This window comes from Sander vitreus, chromosome 15, assembly GCF_031162955.1.
Source record: "Sander vitreus isolate 19-12246 chromosome 15, sanVit1, whole genome shotgun sequence".
Taxonomy (NCBI): domain Eukaryota; kingdom Metazoa; phylum Chordata; class Actinopteri; order Perciformes; family Percidae; genus Sander; species Sander vitreus.
Window position 1 is genome coordinate 7,169,955 of NC_135869.1, and position 18,734 is coordinate 7,188,688.

At 42.1% G+C, this 18,734-nt stretch overlaps 1 protein-coding gene across 1 annotated transcript in view; it reads left to right on the forward strand.

The window, feature by feature from the left end:
* The window catches only part of LOC144530517 (caskin-1-like), a 140,411-nt gene that overhangs the window by 71,351 nt on the left and 50,326 nt on the right, over window positions 1-18,734 (forward strand). The window contains 4 exon segments of the mRNA XM_078270115.1: window positions 12,161-12,258; window positions 12,613-12,758; window positions 16,467-16,562; window positions 16,703-16,833. Coding sequence (XP_078126241.1) covers window positions 12,161-12,258; window positions 12,613-12,758; window positions 16,467-16,562; window positions 16,703-16,833 — 471 coding nt within the window.

Consider the following 18,734-nt stretch of genomic DNA (forward strand, 5'->3'; position numbering starts at 1 on the left):
ACCTGTAGCAGATTGAGGAGGACTTTACGGTGCATAAAGCTCAGAAAATGCGCCTACAGGGCCCTTCGGCAAGCTGTTCCCAGTGAAAAGTGATCTCAGTCAGCCGCTCACTGGACCGGGAGGCCGTTGACTCCTACCAGACGGGAAAGGAACCTGCACGTTTCCAGAGTGACCGCTGCGGCGAGAAGGCAGAGAGAAAAATGGTAACCTGTCGGCAACTTACCGGTGGCTGTGCAGCCTCTTTGTAAACTGACGACGGCATCACGGTGGCTGGTCGGCAGCCTCTCTGGGAGCGGACAGTGACCTCTGCCCGGTTTGTTCAGGGGCTGACTTGGCCTGTCGGGAGCTACCTCCTTGGAAACTGCTGCAGTCTTACTACGAAGTAACGACGAGAGCCTGACTGGGAGCTGGCGTAGCCAGGCCCTTGGACGTTCTAATCAAACTCCAATACAGCATAGTAACGTAATTTAAATTATTTAAGGAGCTTATTATTGAGCTCAGGTGATATGTTTCTCTCTGGGTTAGCAATTGTATATTTTGACAGAATTGTCAGAGTTATATCATCACCGTTTAAAATTATTTATTAGTCATATGTGTAATGTTGTAGGGGGCTGTAATGTAGTGGTAATATCGCCGTAGCCGCGAGAAAAGAATTATGATAAATACGTCGTTTTATACAGTAATGACTCTTTAGTCATTGCGGCTCCCGTAACAGCCCTCATTAATCTCTCCCTCCATACAGCCGAAAATCCACCTGCTTGGAAAGAAGCAGTTGTGCTTCCTCTGTTTAAAGGCGGTGATCAGGCTGACCTAAACAATTACAGGCCAATGTCCATCTTGCCTTGAGTGTCTAAGATTCTGGAAAAACTTGTCAACAAACATCTAACCAAACACCTTAATGTGAACGGTATAATCTCAGTTGTCTAACAGCTACCACAAAGGTACTCAATGACATTACATCCACATTAGATACCAAACAACACTGCGCTGCTATATTCATTGACCTTGCCAAAGCTTTTGACTCTGTGGACCACAATACACTCATTCACAGATATAGCAGCATTGGTGTCACTGATCACTCACTGGTTTGGTTTTCCAATTATCTCTCTCACGAGGTGCAACGTGTAAGATTTGAAAACCTTTTCTCCCATTCTCTCCCGGTCACCAGGGGTGTCCCCCAAGGCTCCATACTTGGCCCCACACTTTTCTCAATATACATTAATAACATTTAATATCCTCAGGCAGCTAGTAATTCACTCATTCACTTATATGCTGATGATACAATTCTTTATGCCACTGGTCCTTCACCTGATACTGTTCAAGCTACTCTGCAAGATAGATAGATAGATAGATATTTATTGATCCCAAAAATGGGAAATTACAGTGTTACAGCAGCAACATATCAGTCACACAGCACAGAATATACATGAAATACTAGGATACAATATACATACATACAATATACATGAAATAATAATAAGATAGAATACAAGAACAGATATTTAAAATATATACAAGTTGGGAATACAAAATGTACAACTGCTTAACTAGTAATGATAAAGATGTAGATAAACCTATTGTGCAAGTTGCACTTAGTGCAGATGTGATGTCTGTGAGTCTTATCTAGCACCCAGTGATGAGGCGTTAAAAAGTTTTATTGCCTGTGGTAGGAATGATTTCTTGTACCGTGCAACAACAAAGCTGTCGTAGCCTCTTAGAGAAGGTGCTCCTCTGTTGGACCAGTGTGGGGTGGAGAGGGTGGTCGGGGTTATCCATGATAGATAACAGTTTGTTCAGAGACGTCCTCTCCACCATAGCTTCAAATGTCTCCTGTTTGTAGCCAATAACGGAGCCAGCCTTCCTGATCAGTTTGTTCAGTCTGTTTGTGTCGCTGGCTCCGATGCTGCTGCCCCAGCAGATGGCGGAGGAGAACAGAGCGCTGGCCACAACAGACTGGTAGAACATCTCAACATCATCAACATTCTGCTGCACACATTGAAGGATCTCAGCTTCCTCAAGAAATAAAGTCTGCTATTACTACAGCAGTCTTTTTCCCAACTCAAACTCACTCTCAATACCTCCAAAACTTAAGTCATGTGGTTTTACCGTAAGGGTACTACGCCTTCTCCCGCCCTTAACATTACCACCTGCAAGGGGGCTATCCTTGAACAAGTCACTGCATATAAATACTTGGGCATCTGGTTGGAAACTTCACTTTCTTTCGCCATCCACATATCAAATCTGCAATCTAAGGTCAAGGCCAAACTTGGTTTCCTTTACAGAAACCGCTCCACTTCACCACTTCTGCCAAACTTACTCTCATTCAAATGACAATTCTACCCATGCTAGATTATGGTGACACTATATACAAGGTTGCTTGCAAGACCACTCTATCAAAACTCGACACTCTTTACCATTCCGCTATCATTTTTGCCACAAATGTCCCCTTCAATACACACCACTGCACCCTATATTCATCTGTCAACTGGCCCTCCCTTCACATTCGCCATAAGATTCACTGGTTCACTTTCATTTACAAGACCCTTCTTGGCCGATCACCTCCTTACTTAGGTCACCTGCTGCAGCCAAAGTCTGTCACATATAATACCCGGTCCTCACTTCATCTTCAATTAAGCATTCCCAAAACCAACTCCGCCTCTGGTCTCGCATCTTTTCAATCTGCTGCCGCTCACGACTGGAATGCTCTGCAAAAGATTCTCAAACTGGACAAACTAATTTCCATTTCATCCTTCGAAACCATCATATCATCCTTGTTCACGGACATATGCAGTTGCTTCTCTACATAATAATTTCCAGCTAAATATTTGAATGGTTTCTCCCTCTCTTACTCACCCATGTACCTGTGCAGTTATCTCGTTATAAGTGTTTATTGTTTTCTGTGTAGTATTTCACATTGTATTTTATGTAATTTCTAAACTGTATGTATTTCTAATGTATTTATTATCTAGCCCTCCTTCCCTTTCCCTAAGGGGCTATCCCACTTATCAGGCCGCCATTGTAAATAAGAACCTGTTCTTAATGACTTGCCTGTAAAAATGAAGGTGAAATAAAATTTTAAAATGTTTTAACAAGTGACAAATAGTTTGTTGACAATATTTCCATAAGGTCTTAGAATAGATTTAGAATAGATTGTCACCTTGTTAAGTGAATGCTAAATGAACACTTGCCTGTATTAACACACCTCCAGGTCATTTTTACACTGATGTCAGAGCCAGAGATATCGTCTCCTAACAGAAAATACATAACTCCTTCTTAGATGATCTGGGATCCGTGAAATAGTGTGTGTTTGTGTGTGCTTGTGTGTGTGTGTGTGTGTGTGTGTGTGTGTGTGTGTGTTTGTGTGTGTGTGTTTTATGGCCATATAAAACCTGGACACACAGACACACCAGCAGAGTGACAGGCGCTGATTAGAAAAGAACAGAGACACAAGATAAGACAACATGATATATGAGCCAGGATTGTGTGGACACATACTGTATGTACACAGGAGAGCACACAGCAGCAGAAGGGACAGAAGAGCAGTAGACATTGTCTTCTTTCCTTCCCTGTCCAGTGTGTAATTGTTGGAGCGGTGGGTCTCGGGAAGGCAGAGGAGGCATAAAAGTCCCTCATTAGTGAAAATGGGTCAAGCTGTGTGTGTGTGTGTGTGTGTGTGTGTGTGTGTGTGTGTGTGTGTGTGTGTGTGTGTGTGTGTGTGCGTGCGTGCGTGAGCGTGTGTGTGTGTGTGTATGTGTGTGTGTGTGTGCGACAGTCGAAGAAGACCAGTGTAAAGCTTGTGCAGCAATAAAACGACATGAAAAGATTCTGTGTGTGTGTGTGTGTGTGTGTGTGTGCGTGTGCGTGTGCTAAAAATTGATCAAGCTAGTCGGAGATATCTATACAAGACATGCAGACTTCAAGAGGATCATGAGAGAGACAGAGATGAGTAACAGAGATAAACAAACAGAGGCAGCTGGTGAGAGGAATTGGAAAAAAGCAAGATAAGAAAGTTTGGTTTGTGATATGGAGATACATAAGAGGCAGAGGCAATGGTGCAGTGAGGATTTTGTAAGTTTGGGTTTACTGTGGCTTGCCATGCTTACACTTGACCTTAAACATCCGTCCCCCCAGCAGTGCTGCTCCCTCTGTAGCTGGTGGTGAGTGTCATTTTGTCATCATTGTGAGACACATATTTTTGATAATATGCTTTTGTGTCTTTGCACATTTGTGGTTTGGTATATGCACGGCTAGCTACTTGCAGTGGTGGAATGTAACTAAGTACATTTACTCAAATACTGTACTTAAGTACAAATTTGAGGTAGTTGTACTTTACTTGAGTCTTTTCTTTCCATGCCACTTTCTACTTCTACTCCGCTACATTTCAGAGGCAAATATTGTACTTTTTACTCCACTACATTAATCTGACAGCTTTAGTTAGTTACTTTACACATTAAGATTTTTGCTCACAAAACACATGTAGTTTATAAAATACAATGTTTTGTTAACTATTAAACTACCCAACAATATACAAGTCCAGCTGAAACGATTAGCCGATTAAACACAGAACCGTTTGGGTCGTTTCCAGTTTCTAAAATATGAGGACTTTTCTGCATTGAGTACTTTTACTTAGTATATTTTCCTGATGATAATTACATACTTTTGCTTAAGTAACATTTTCAACGCAGGACTTTTACATGTAACAGAGTATGTTTACAGAGTGGTATTAGTTGAACAAGAACTGTTCATCAACGAAGTGTTTAATCAGCTAATCATTTCAGCTGGACTTGTATGCCTGTATATTGTTGGGTAGTTTACTTTATAACAAACATCATATTTTATAAACTACATGTGTTTGGTGTGCAAAAATCTTAATTTGTAAAGTAACTACAGCTGTCAGATTAATATGTGGCTCGGAGAGTGGTCGCCCCATAAGCACAACGTTGGCGGATCAATCCCAGGCTCCTCCGGCCACAAGTGTCCCTGAGCAAGACACTGAACCCCAAGTTGCTTCCTGGATGCTGTATGTATAGCTGTCCACTGCTCCTAATACTTAGGATGGGTTAAATGCAGTAATAGAGTTCCACTACATTGTACTGTGTGTATGTAACGAGTTTGTACGTATTTTTTTTTTTTTTTAGTGAAGTAAAAACGTACAACATTTCCATCTGCAATGTAGCGGATTAGAAGTAGAAAGTGGCATGAAAATAGAAGACTCAAGTAAAGTACAAGTACCTTAAATTTGTTCTAAAGTACAGTACTTGAGTAAATGTACTTGGTTACATTCCACCACTGGTTACGTACCACTATAGTGTTTAGTTAGAGGGAAACTGAAGAGAGACTGGGTTAGACATGGAGCTGGGGATCAGCATCAGGTATTGGAAGCAGTAGATGGTAAGAAATGTGATGGAGGTGTAGAGATGGAAGGAGGCATAATGGAAGAGACCGGAGAGGAAGTACAGGCAGATAAAGAGGACGGAGCTGTGGAGGGAAGTAGTTGAAGGCTGAAGAGATATGGAGATATGGAGGAAGATGGACACAGAGAGGGAGAGAGGAGAGAGAGGAGAGGCGGATGTGTGGAGGAGAAAAGGAGAAGAGGGTATAAATGTTGCATGGCAGGTTTTACTACTTGGAAATAGGAAGGGTTTCCCTCCCCGATACACACACCCTCACTAACACACACACACACACAGTGCAGTTTTACTCTGCCTAGTGCAGCATTGTGTAACGCTATCCCTGTTTTACCCTGGAGGGGCAAGCGAGGAGAAGAAGACACAGTCGTCATGGAGATACAATAGTGGGTGATGGAACATGCGCAGAACATTTTTCCAATGTTGACTCCAACAGTACATGAATACTGGACTTCAATAGGAATGCTCCCCCATATTTTGGCCCATTATAGGTTCAAGATTTTGAGATTCAATATCCTTTATCACAGTTTTTGCCGATTGCTTACACACTGAAATCAAAAGTATTACACAATTATCAAAACCTTACTCTCAAGGAGCAAATCACTGGCCCAGATGTGCACCACTATAAGCACAATGTCAGCCTCACACTTTTTGCAAAACAATACAAACAGTGATTTGCAAAACACCAAACACACTTGTAGACATTAGACACAGAAGTATATCATGATGTAACTTCCTTGCAATTCCAAAGCACTGACTGTCAAATGACCACACCTATGAGCCGATCTGTGAAACACAGCCATGCTCATAGCAGCCGTGTTCATATGAAACGTGTGTGTTTCAAATGGTAACAAAATATGTTTTTTATATAAATCAAATTATTCCATGGTTATACTGTGTATTAATAACTAATATGACTTTTTTCCCTAATAAAACATTTAAAACATTTCAAGGTCTTACTGTATATTAAGTACACAGTAATTCGGCCAGTGGTTCCCAACTTGTTGGTCCCAGTTCACTGCAGGTCCATTCTGAGTGGCTCAATTTAGTAGTTGTAGTTGCCATAGTGAAATTCTAAAGAGTCAAGGTGATGAAGAAAAGTATCGGGAAGATAATAGGGAGAGGAGGTAGTGGAGGTTTAGAAAAGAGGAGAGGAAAATAAAGTGACAGTCCAAAGTGCAGGCAGCGAGAAGGAGGAGAAGAGGGAAGGAGCGATGGGTGATGTGTAGTGAATAAACTAGAGCAGGTCACTCTTTGGTATGCTGCTCCACACACACACACACACACACACACACACACACACACACACACACACACACACACACACACAATACACACATAAAATAGAGATTCAGTAGCTTTCAAGCTGACACAGTGGATGTATTAAAAGAACGGCTGACACACTGTAAAGCTAGCACCATCTCCATGGTTACAGAACATTCAGTGTCCAAACCAAAGAGTATACAAGTAACTTACTTCTATACTCTTTGTCCAAACACAAAAGAGCAAAACTGAGTTGAGGGCTAACCAGAAACTAAAATAGCTACACTACAGTAAATCTCACCCCCTTAATTTAATGCTAGTCCAATTTACTGTTCCCTATACAGTGGGGAGAACAAGTATTTGATACACTGCCGATTTTGCAGGTTTTCCTACTTACAAAGCATGTAGAGGTCTGTAATTTTTATCATAGGTACACTTCAACTGTGAGAGACGGAATCTAAAACAAAAATTCAGAAAATCACATTGAATTAATTTGCATTTTATTGCATGACATAAGTGTTTGATCACCTACCAACCAGTAAGAATTCCGGCTCTCACAGACCTGTTAGTTTTTCTTTAAGAAGCCCTCCTGTTCTCCACTCATTACCTGTATTAACTGCACCTGTTTGAACTTGTTACCTGTATAAAAGACACCTGTCCACACACTCAATCAAACAGACTCCACCCTCTTCACAATGGCCAAGACCAGAGAGCTGTGTAAGGATATCAGGGATAAAATTGTAGACCTGCACAAGGCTGGGATGGGCTACAGGACATAGGCAAACAGCTTGGTGAGAAGGCAACAACTGTTGACTCAATTATTAGAAAATGGAAGAAGTTCAAGATGATGGTCAATCTCCCTCGGTCTGGGGCACCATGAAGATCTCACCTCGTGGGGCATCAATGATCATGAGGAAGGTGAGGGATCAGCCCAGAACTACACGGCAGGACCTGGTCAATGACCTGAAGAGAGCTGGGACCACAGTCTCAAAGAAAACCATTAGTAACACACTACGCCATCATGGATTAAAATCTTGCAGCGCACGTAAGGTCCCCCTGCTCAAGCCAGCGCATGTCCAGGCCCGTCTGAAGTTTGCCAGTGACCATCTGGATGATCCAGAGGAGAAATGAAAGGAGGTAATGTGGTCTGATGAGACAAAAATAGAGCTTTTTGGTCTAAACTCCACTCGCCATGTTTGGAGGAAGAAGAAGGATGAATACAACCTCAAGAATACCATCCCAACCGTGAAGCATGGAGGTGGAAACATCATTCTTTGGGGATGCTTTTCTGCAAAGGGGACAGGACGACTGCACTGTATTGAGGGCCATGTATCGCGAGATCTTGGCCAACAACCTCCTTCCCTCGGTAAGAGCATTGAAGATGGGTCGTGGCTGGGTCTTTCAGCATGACAACGACCCGAAACACACAGCCAGGGAAACTAAGGAGTGGCTCCGTAAGAAGCATCTCAAGGTCCTGGAGTGGCCTAGCCAGTCTCCAGACCTGAACCCAATAGAAAATCTTTGGAGGGAGCTGAAAGTCCGTATTGTCCAGCGACAGCCCCGAAACCTGAAGGATCTGGACAAGGTCTGTATGGAGGAGTGGGCCAAAATCCCTGCTGCAGTGTGTGCAAACCTGGTCAAGAACTACAGGAAACGTATGATCTCTGTAATTGCAAACAAAGGTTTCTGTACCAAATATTAAGTTCTGCTTTTCTGATGTATCAAATACTTATGTCATGCAATAAAATGCAAATTAATTACTTAAAAATCATACAATGTGATTTTCTGGATTTTTGTTTTAGATTCCGTCACTCACAGTTGAAGAGTACCTATGATAAACATTACAGACTTCTACATGCTTTGTAAATGGGAAAACCTGCAAAATCAGCAGTGTATCAAATACTTGTTCTCCCCACTGTGTGTGTGTGTGTGTGTATATATATATATATATATATATATATATATATATATATATATATATATATATATATATTTTTTTTTTTTTTATAACACACTTTTCTCACACGCCACATAAGGGTACACTTTTAGAGCTCAACAGCATTGTTCTGAAAGTAAAAATCCAATTCATTTTCTTCATAAGGATTTTGATTATTAGCCAGTATATCTAAACTATCCAAGGTATTCTCTGTCATGGAAAAATACTACACTACCCACAATCCTAAGCGTAATAGTGACGTCTCTGATTGGTAGAGCTAGCTGTTACCATGGAAATGCTTACCGCACCTGTGAACCCCGCGATCGGCTATAGCAAGCTGCTACCATTGACGTCTATGATAGTTTCTGTACACAGTCTTGTACCTTTTTTCGGTACCTTTGTTATTTTGACCCGACTCAAATGTTTTATGGCCACAATTCATCGTGTTGTTGGTTGGTTTGGTTCCAGGCTTAAAACGCTTTATATAAGCATTTAATGAAACGTCAATGGAGATATTTAATGGTTAAAAAATCACTTCTGGAACGGTGGCAGTCTTATGTTAGCTGCCAAGCTGTTAGCTTGGTTAAAAACACTCTCTCTGCCTTACTGTTTCCAGTTAGATAGCTTTAAAATAGGAATCTCATAAAAAAAAAAGTCTTAAATAGGCACTTGATGGCAACATACGTGATTAAGTGCTAACAAACTGAGGGACTGCAGTGTAGCGTTACACTAGATCAGACCCTTTTTCATTTTTAGCTGCTTAGATTCTTGGACTAAGAAGACAGAGGTTAGATGTATACTGTATTGTTTGTATTTTAATAGTATGATTAAAAAAGGTTTTTAGGATGAGGACTAATAAATGTGTGACGTAACGTAACGCTAAACAAGTTTGGCTGGGGTGCAAATGAAGATAGAACTGAGTCGCTAACGTTAGCTTTAACTATTAACATTAACTTTTTTTTTTTTTTAACATAACCTGTAACCCCAGTTAGACTCTTCTGGTGTTAGTTTGAAAAGTTAACAAAGAAAGACACCACAAACCTTCAAACACTTATATTTATTTTTGGAGTCTATGTCTCGGTCTTTTAGAGCCTGGGTCTGTCCGAGGTTTCTCCCTAAAAGGGAGTTCTTCCTCGCCACTGTCACACTAAATGCTTGCTCTTGGGGGATTTACTGAATTTGTTGGGTCTTTGTAAATTATAGATTGTGGTCTAGACCTACTCTATCTGTAAAGTGTCTTGAGATAACTCTTGTTATGATTTGATACTATAAATAAAATTGAATTGGTTACAGTCTTGGGTTCCTGTTTCTATGATACACATTATTGTGAACAATCAGATCATACTTTTCGTGTGGTTTGTGTCCTCTTATTTCTAATCTAGTGGCTTGACCCATGTGAGTTGATTCTGAAAGCAGTGACGAGCGCTCGGAGAACAAAGTGACACAAAGCAGGGTTCAGTTTAATAATGTTCTGAAGTTTAATGAAACACAGGGGAGTACAGTATAACAGACAAATTACAGGCTTGAGCGGGTATTGACGTAAGGTAGATATGAAAGATGTCAATGGAAACTGGGAGGTTGTTCAAGGCTGGTTACAAGAGGATATGGTAAGCCAGGAAATGAAACATCTGCTACAAACATGAGTCAAGGTCAGAGCGAAGAGGAGATATCTCACGATACACATAATAAAAAACTAGGCATCTGAGTTCTTATGGAGAAAATGTTAGAGCAGGGGAGGTTTAAATACCATTTCAGGCTCTACTCATTTAAAATAGATGAAGACCGGTGTGTATCTGTTTGATGATATTAAACAATCTGCATGGTTCTTTTCTGATGTTTTGTTATTTGTATCGTATCCATTAATGCCATAACCACAACCCCGGGGAAACTTAATACTATCGTTAGGTCTAGGATTTCAACAGGGTTTCGCTTTACTCTCACATATGAAGTTTCAGAAGCTACACGCTAATCCGCCAGGCTGAAGGTAAATGCTGTTTTATGCTTCTGCGTCAACTCCACGGCAGCTACGGCGTAGCTACGGCATTGCTCCTACGGCGTCGTGACCCTTTCGGAGTTCTGCATCGGGGTTGCTTTGCAACGCAGTGCATTTCACCACCGTAATGCTAGGGGGTGATAAGTCTGAGGTTATTTGCGAGGTGTCTGCCAGCCAGTTTATGTTATGTTAGCAAGCAAACTTTAGCACAACTGCCCACAAAGTACTGCTTGCTGGCGAAGTGCTAATTTCAACACGTTACTGACATATAGGCACTTTACAAACGGATAACCCCGTCACTGTAACCAAAATATGTCTGAGTTTATTTGCAAAGCTTATGTCAGTAAACTAGCATGTTGCTACTCCTCACAGTAGGCTGCTTGAAACACCGACTGTCAAGGCACAGGACGAGTTGACCAATCACAGTCCTTGCGGTCTGCGTCGCCTTGATGCAAAGGAGGTGCACGTCGAGCTACGGCAGAGGGCTCGGAGGGGGGGTTCGTGGCAACGCAGAGGGGTCTGGGGGGTACGCCGTCGATTCGACGCAGAAGCATAAAACAGCCTTAAGAATTAAATGGCTTACCTTTTGTCCTCTGGCTCCGCTGCGCGTCACTCCTTCTTTCGGACCACCCCAGTCGTCGGTGTGGCATCAAAACAGCGATGACCCTCAGTTGATAGTTCATTTGTAGACATTTAAGACACGGACATAATATTAACACAACTTGACAGGGAAACGTCACGACAAATCAGAAACACATCCTCTCCTCTACTGACCGCTTTAAACCAATCCCAACTGATTAGGAGCAGTCGGCAGCTATAGTCCGGTGCCCATGGACCAACACCATTTGTAATGCCATGGTTCGTATGTCTTTATGGTGGGAGGAAACCGCAGCTGCCAGTAACCCAGTACTCAGCAGTCCCCACTTGCTGTGAGGCAGTACTGCTAACCACTGAGCCACTGTGACGGGCCGCAAACCTAACTTGCCACCTTAGTTATATGGGTCATCACTCTGAGGTTCAAACCCTCATAAAGCTGTCTGTGAAGGCAAACAGCGAAGAGTCGTAGAGAGGAGGAAGGTGACACATGTCACTGTTGATATGAGTCAGATAGGTGTGTGTAAGCAAGACTAAGAAAAGGATTTTATGTGTGTCTTTGCATGCATTTATATTTGCCTGGTTATGTGATGCTTTCTCCTTATACCCTTTCTCATGCTTATCCATCAAGGTTGACATGTAAACTTGGTAACACACAACCATGCACTCTCTGTTTTTCTCTCTCTTACGCACACACACACACACACACACACACACACACACACACACACACACACAAGCACACACTGTATCCTTTACATAATAATAATACCCTTCCTCTTGTGCATTATTTTCCATCTCCCACCATCCCATCTCTCTCTTAGCTTCTAATCCTCTGCTATTAAATCTATTTGTCATGCTAAGCTTTGCCATTATTACTGACCTGTGTGTGTGTGTGTGTGTGTGTGTGTGTGTGTGTGTGTGTGTGTGTGTGTGTGTGTGTGTTTGTGTGTTTGTGTACTATAGGTTTTCTCCGCTGCATCATGCGGCGCTCAATGGGAACCTGGAGCTTATCACTCTGCTGCTGGAGTCACAGGCTGCTGTCGACATCAGAGACCAGAAAGGTGAGGGGGAAATGCACACACACACACACACACACACACACACACACACACACACACACACACACACACACACACACACACACACAAACACCTCTGCACACACAGGCTCAGCTGTCGTTTGTGTCTTTGATAATTATGTGAGTATAGCAGCAGGGTAATTTACTGCTGGGTAATTGATCTGCACAATAATCAGAGATACTCATTTTTGCATCCACACACTCTGAGACACACACACACACACACACACACACACACACACACACACACACACACACTGACAGATATAAATCCTCACTGATCAATAATAATATAAATCTCGGTGTGTGTTCATACTGTGTGTTTCTGTGTGCGCAGGTATGCGGCCGCTGCACTACGCAGCGTGGCAGGGGAAGGCGGAGCCTATGAAGATGCTGCTGAAGTCCGGTTCGTCTGTCAACGGCCAATCAGATGAAGGACAGATTCCTCTCCACCTGGCGGCACAGCACGGCCACTACGACGTGGTGAGTGATGGCAGTTCTTCCAAAAAAAGAGATCAAAGTGGAGCTTCAGGCAAGAACATGAAGGTTTTTTTTTTTGCCACCCAGATCAGATAATCATCAGCTGATTTCCCTGTGTACTAACCACACGAGTCACAAAAAAGCCATCTGTCATAACTCATATGTAATTCAGCATCCTATAGTTCTGAAATAGTAAAATGGGCAGAAGCTAAAAGGATTTATTGTTAGGAGAGATTGTTGGCACCTTTATAGCAGCTATAATCAAATGTTTATAATGGAATGTGAAAGGGGCCTTATGCAGTGACAGACCCACGCACAATTATTACCCAACTCTTCTGTTGCTCGCAGTTTTACAGAGCTGTGTCTTTCAGTTTACTGTTTGGGTTTTCTGGTCCATAATCTTACTGTTTTAGTTCACTCACAGTTACTGCTCTGATGGCTGTTTTCAGCTAAAAAAAAATATCTAAACCCCCACTGTAGCCTACACTACCTGCCCAGCACCAAACAGCAGATAGACACAGTTAGCAACTAGCTAAAATAAGCAATATTTCCCTCAGGAGTTGGCAGAGACCAAAAACAGAGCTAAATAAGAGTGAAAATTGGACATTTATCAGTTGGCCACAGACATGACTCCAAATGAATGCTAATGTAGCTCTGTATCTGTTTGCTTACATGTTAACAAAAAAGTGTTATGCCAGTGTTGTGTTAACAGCTTGTTTCTGCTGCCCCAAGTGGCCACATTATTGTACAGTTATTGCATGTTTAACATACATGTAGCCTTATAATAAGACTGAAATGCCCCTTTTTTTTACTTCACCATTCCACCTTCACCGTTTTTTCATCGCTAGGTACTTTAGCTACGTAATGTAGCTACTATGTAGGAGGATGACATCTCCATTCTTAAAGCCCCTACACATCTGTAATCCACCCATGCAGGTGTTTTCACTTACTTTGCATCAGTGTTATTAGGTACATCTGTGTTTTACCTGTTGTGACGAGTCAAAATGTCTGCTGTGAGAAAGGATCGCTGCACAAATACGAGATTCATAGATCTGGACAGGGCTGTAGTCAAGTCCAAGACAAGTCCAAGACCAGGACTAGTCCGAGACCGAGTCAAGACCGAGTCCAAAAAGGTTTGAGTCCAAGTCAAGACCGAGTCCAAATGAGAGGCTCAAATTAGGCCACATTATTTTCTTTAAGTACAATTAACAATTTCACTTAGGCCTGAGTCACATAAAGCAGAAGTGCAACTTTACATATTAGATGTTGAGTCTTTTTATTCTGGTGTAACAAGAACATTCTGGACTTCCGATGGAAAATGTAACAAGTAACAAGCAACACAGGTGTCACTAAAAAACAGACAAGTTCCCATCCTTGAACTTATTACTTGTCCTGAAAAATCCAGAGTACAAAGTGCTCGCTGACTGTCTGTGGCCAAAATGAAACTGATTGATGCCTGTTGATTGAGGTATATGACGCAGCCAGGCGTATACCGAGGACTAGGGATGCACCGATCCGACTTTTTCAGTCCCTGTACCGATGCCTGGGCTTTGTGTATCTGTCGATACCCGATACGGATCCAATACCGTTGTTGAATTAATAATACACTGTATACCTTCCACCTTATACCTTCCTTCCACCATGTGGAAGAGACTAAAGGCACCAGACTTTCCTAACTAAACATTACTTTCCTAACTAAGACAAAATAACATAGATGTAATGTGTTGAATTCTTATTCATTTGTACACTCAACTCTTCCAGCATGCGACACGCGTGCGACAGAGGGAAAAAAAACTAACAAAACTGGATCGGCCCGTGGATCTGTTAATTTTTCCGATCCCCGATCCAGCTATTTTGTCAATATCGGGACCGATATCAAGGTCCGTTCTAGATGGATTTTGAATTAAACTAATACCTTTTTTCTGAACAAGCACACTTCATCAATGGTGTTGTTTTGAAAGAGGAAGTTACTTTAGAAAAAAAAGTACTCTAGAATATTTGGCGAGTCCAATGGCCGAGTCCGAGACAAGTCCAAGTCCAAATACCAACGAGTCCGTGACAAGTCCGAGACAACAGAAAACGTCTCAAGTACTACAGCCCTGGATCTGGAAACAGGTTGCCTTTAAATTTACTCTTACGTTCATCACTTATGTCTTGTTCTTATCTAGTGAATGTAATGGTCCCTGCCATATACATAGTGCCCGTTTTTCCTGTGTCAAAAATGTTTTTTTTTTTTTTTTAAAAAGACGTGTGTGTAAGAAAAACGAATTAGGAAACAAAACGAAACAAGGTAAATACAGAGGCTTTTCCAGCTAAGAAAAAAACTATGTGGGGAAACACTGCAGTGCTGCTGCAGGCTTGCCGAAGCAACAACAATGAAATATAGCCGACTACAGCAGCTGACATACCCTGGAGGAGAGCGACGCTCAGCATCCACAGGCTCCAACACTGAAGAACCACTGCTTCTGTTTGATTAAATAGCCATGATTTATACAGGGTGCTCCCAGTGTGCAAGAGCAAACAAATAAAATATTACAAAACCTGAAACAGACCACAGATTAAAGACATGAATCATTTAACATCCAGACAAGATTTGGGAGGCATTTGCTTTAACAAGCAAGGCGAGACGGTGTTTTTTATCTGAGACGAGGGAATCCAATTTTTGTCTTTTCTCCTAATTTGTTCCATTTTTAAGGTGCATTAGAAAGCACAATTAACTTATCCCTCTGGTGGGGCATCGTCCCTCTTAGTCTTTTACCGCTTTAACCAAGCTTGTCCTTTTACTTGATGTCGCTGCTCCTATAAGGGTATAATACAGGGACATGCTGCCGGGCCTACAGGGATGGATTCTTTTAAAGGCTGCATTCACACACACTGCTGCGGTCCTCAGCCGGTCCGGTGAAATTGCAGGTCTTTCCATTCATTTTGAATGGGGGGAGTGCGTTTAGGCTGCGGTGGGGGGGTGCCGCAGGGGGAATAGGGGAAAAAAACATAGTGGCCTGCGGCGAAAAAGTTGAGACCGAGTCAACTTTTGGAGAAGCGCAACCCGCCGTCACACTGCGGCAGTGGTGGAATGTAACTATGTACATTTACTCAAGTACTGTACTTAAGTACAAATTTGAGGTACTTGTACTTTTCTTGAGTCTTTTCTTTTCATGCCATTTTCTACTTCTACTCCGCTACATTTCAGAGAGAAATATTTTACTTTTTTACTCCACTGACACATCTGACAGCTTTAGTTAGTAGATACTTTACAAATTAAGATTGTATGCACACAAAACATATTTTATTATAAATGAAACTACCCAACAATATATAGGCGTACAAGTCCAGCTGAAACGATTAGCCAATTAAACATGTTCTGTTTGGATCGTTTCCAGGCTTGTTATGTAAGTGTATTATTGTATTACTGAAAAAAGGTTCAGGTTTAGGGACAAAAACTGGCAAAACTCAATAAAGTCTGATTGATTCTTGTTTATTTTCTTCTGGTGTCTTTGGTTTCATCCCACAAAGTCCAAAAGAAATGCAAGTTATCTATTCACTAAGCCCCACCCCTGTTAGTTGCTGTAGAAGCCAGAGGAACAGAAGGTAGCCAGGGTGTGACGTTTGGCTTTCTGCCAAGACGTGGTATGGATTTTTTTAATATCTCTTGTTTTTTTTCTCATGTGTCGGTGTGTGTTTGCTTTGTGTGTGTGTGTTTCCTGTCTGCAGTCGGAGATGCTGCTGCAGCACCAGTCCAACCCGTGTATTGTGGACAACGCAGGCAAAACCCCTCTGGACCTGGCCTGTGAGTTCGGCAGAGTTGGGGTAAGAACCTACGCTTTTAGTCCCTTTTTCAAAAACAGCAGCACCTGAAGACAATCTGCAGAGATGATCAGATGTGTTCCGTGTGTGTGTGTGTGTGTGTGTGTGTGTGTGTGTGTGTGTGTGTGTGTGTGTGTGTGTAGGTGGTCCAGTTGTTGCTGTCCAGTAATATGTGTGCTGCTTTGCTGGAGCCCAAAAAAGGAGACACCACCGACCCCAACGGGACGTCTCCTCTCCACCTGGCTGCCAAGAACGGACACATAGACATCATCAGGTACGCACACACACACACACACACACACACACACACACACACACACACACACACACACACACACACACACACCATTTCTAATAAATGACTGGGTTTAAATGTCCACCTGAGCGTGCAGAAAACAGATATGTACTGTAACACAACAGCGGAACAATTTGATCCAATTAAGTGAAGGAATAATGTAACAAATGTGTTGTCATACAGTGAGAGATGATGCATCAGTCAGCTACTCCTAAATAAGTTTTACAGTAAGACTGGAAAGACTGCAGAGCTGCATGATGGCACTCCTCTGTCACGCTAAATGTCAAGTCATTATAATCTCATCTCGAAGGGGATGTGCGTCCAATTTGTGTTTGTTTGTTTTTTTGCAAGAGAGCATCATGGCAAAGTGACTTTTGTTGCCGTGGTGATGTCAGCATTCGGCACAAAGCTTCGGGATGAAAGACCCCCCAGCAGAACGGTGTGCTACGGCAAATAAACACACACCACAAAGTCTATTTTTACTCTCATTGCTCGCAAACACTAAGTAACTCTGGGCTGTGTGTGTGTGTGTGTGTGTGTGTGTGTGTGTGTGTGTGTGTGTCGGTACAGGTTTTTTTTTGCCTGGCAGATAGACATAGACGCCAAGGGAAGCAGGGAGAGACTGAAAGATCAGAGAAGACTGTGACTGAGGGAAGATAAGAGAGAGAATGAGAGACAGGGAGAGAAAAATAAAGAGAGAGAGAAGAGAGAGCGAGAGAATAAAGCCTGTCATAGTTGATTGAGTAGAGCGTGCCTCTCTAGAAGTGACACTGATAAATGATGCTTATTAGGCACGACCAGCAGTCTGTGGAAGACACACACACACACACACACAGTTAAAGGAAAAATGTAAGGTGTTTTTTATTGCTTCCTGTCATCTGATCTTTTAACCTTCAACCTGTCATTTAAAGTATAATGGTAATGGTCCAATAATTTAAAATACCAAATTGGTGTTTTAAAGGGTTAGTCCGGATTCACAGAAGTCACACAATAAGACAAACTAACCAGACGAGGCAGCAGTAGACCAGCAACTCTCGTTTTCTGAGAGGTCAGGTTTGTAATTAGATTTAATTAATTAGAGTCTGGTAGCTCTGACGACAGCGTAGATGTATATAACGACTTCGGTTCCCCGTCGTAATGGGCTGTCTGACAGCAAGGCAAAGAGGTGAAATTATTCTAAATATAGTGTACACTTAAGCTAATATAGATTTCTTTTTAGCTGCTGCCTCCATCCACAGCAGTACATTGCTTAGTTTCCGTGTCAGTACTCCTGTCTGTTTCTCCAAACTGTGGCCATGCCGACCTCCATCTACCGTAGGTCATACACTCACTATACATACTGTAAGTACCTCAGGGTGTCCCCCAGAAAAGTTGTTAAGCCCTGTGGCAAGTGTCTTTTTTTTTTTTTTTTGACGAGGGCCCGGCTGGGGCCAGTCACAGGCTGACGGCAGCGTTAATCTAGAGCCCAATAGTTTCTTTAATAATAATTTACAGAATTGCGAAATTGAGAATTTATAAAAGCTACCAGACAGATTCCATAGGGCCCTACATTAAGTCGGTGCTAAAAGCTAACTGGAGATTTGAAAATATGACTACGTCTACGTTTTCAACCGAGCCATCTTACTGTACCTTCAAAGTACATTCAAAAAAAAATAAAAAATTCCCAGTGGCTCACGCCTGGTGGGGGGCAACTTAGGCCCGGTGGGCCACCAGGCTTGCAAAAGACTGGGGGAAACCCTGTACCTCATACAACCCCACTTCAAGAAATCCGAACTATCCTTTTAGGAGAACTATAGAGTAATACCAGTCATTTAATTTAAATCAGGAGCAGTATACCATGTTTCACTTTATATTTCTGTCTTTCTCCAGTCATTTAGTTC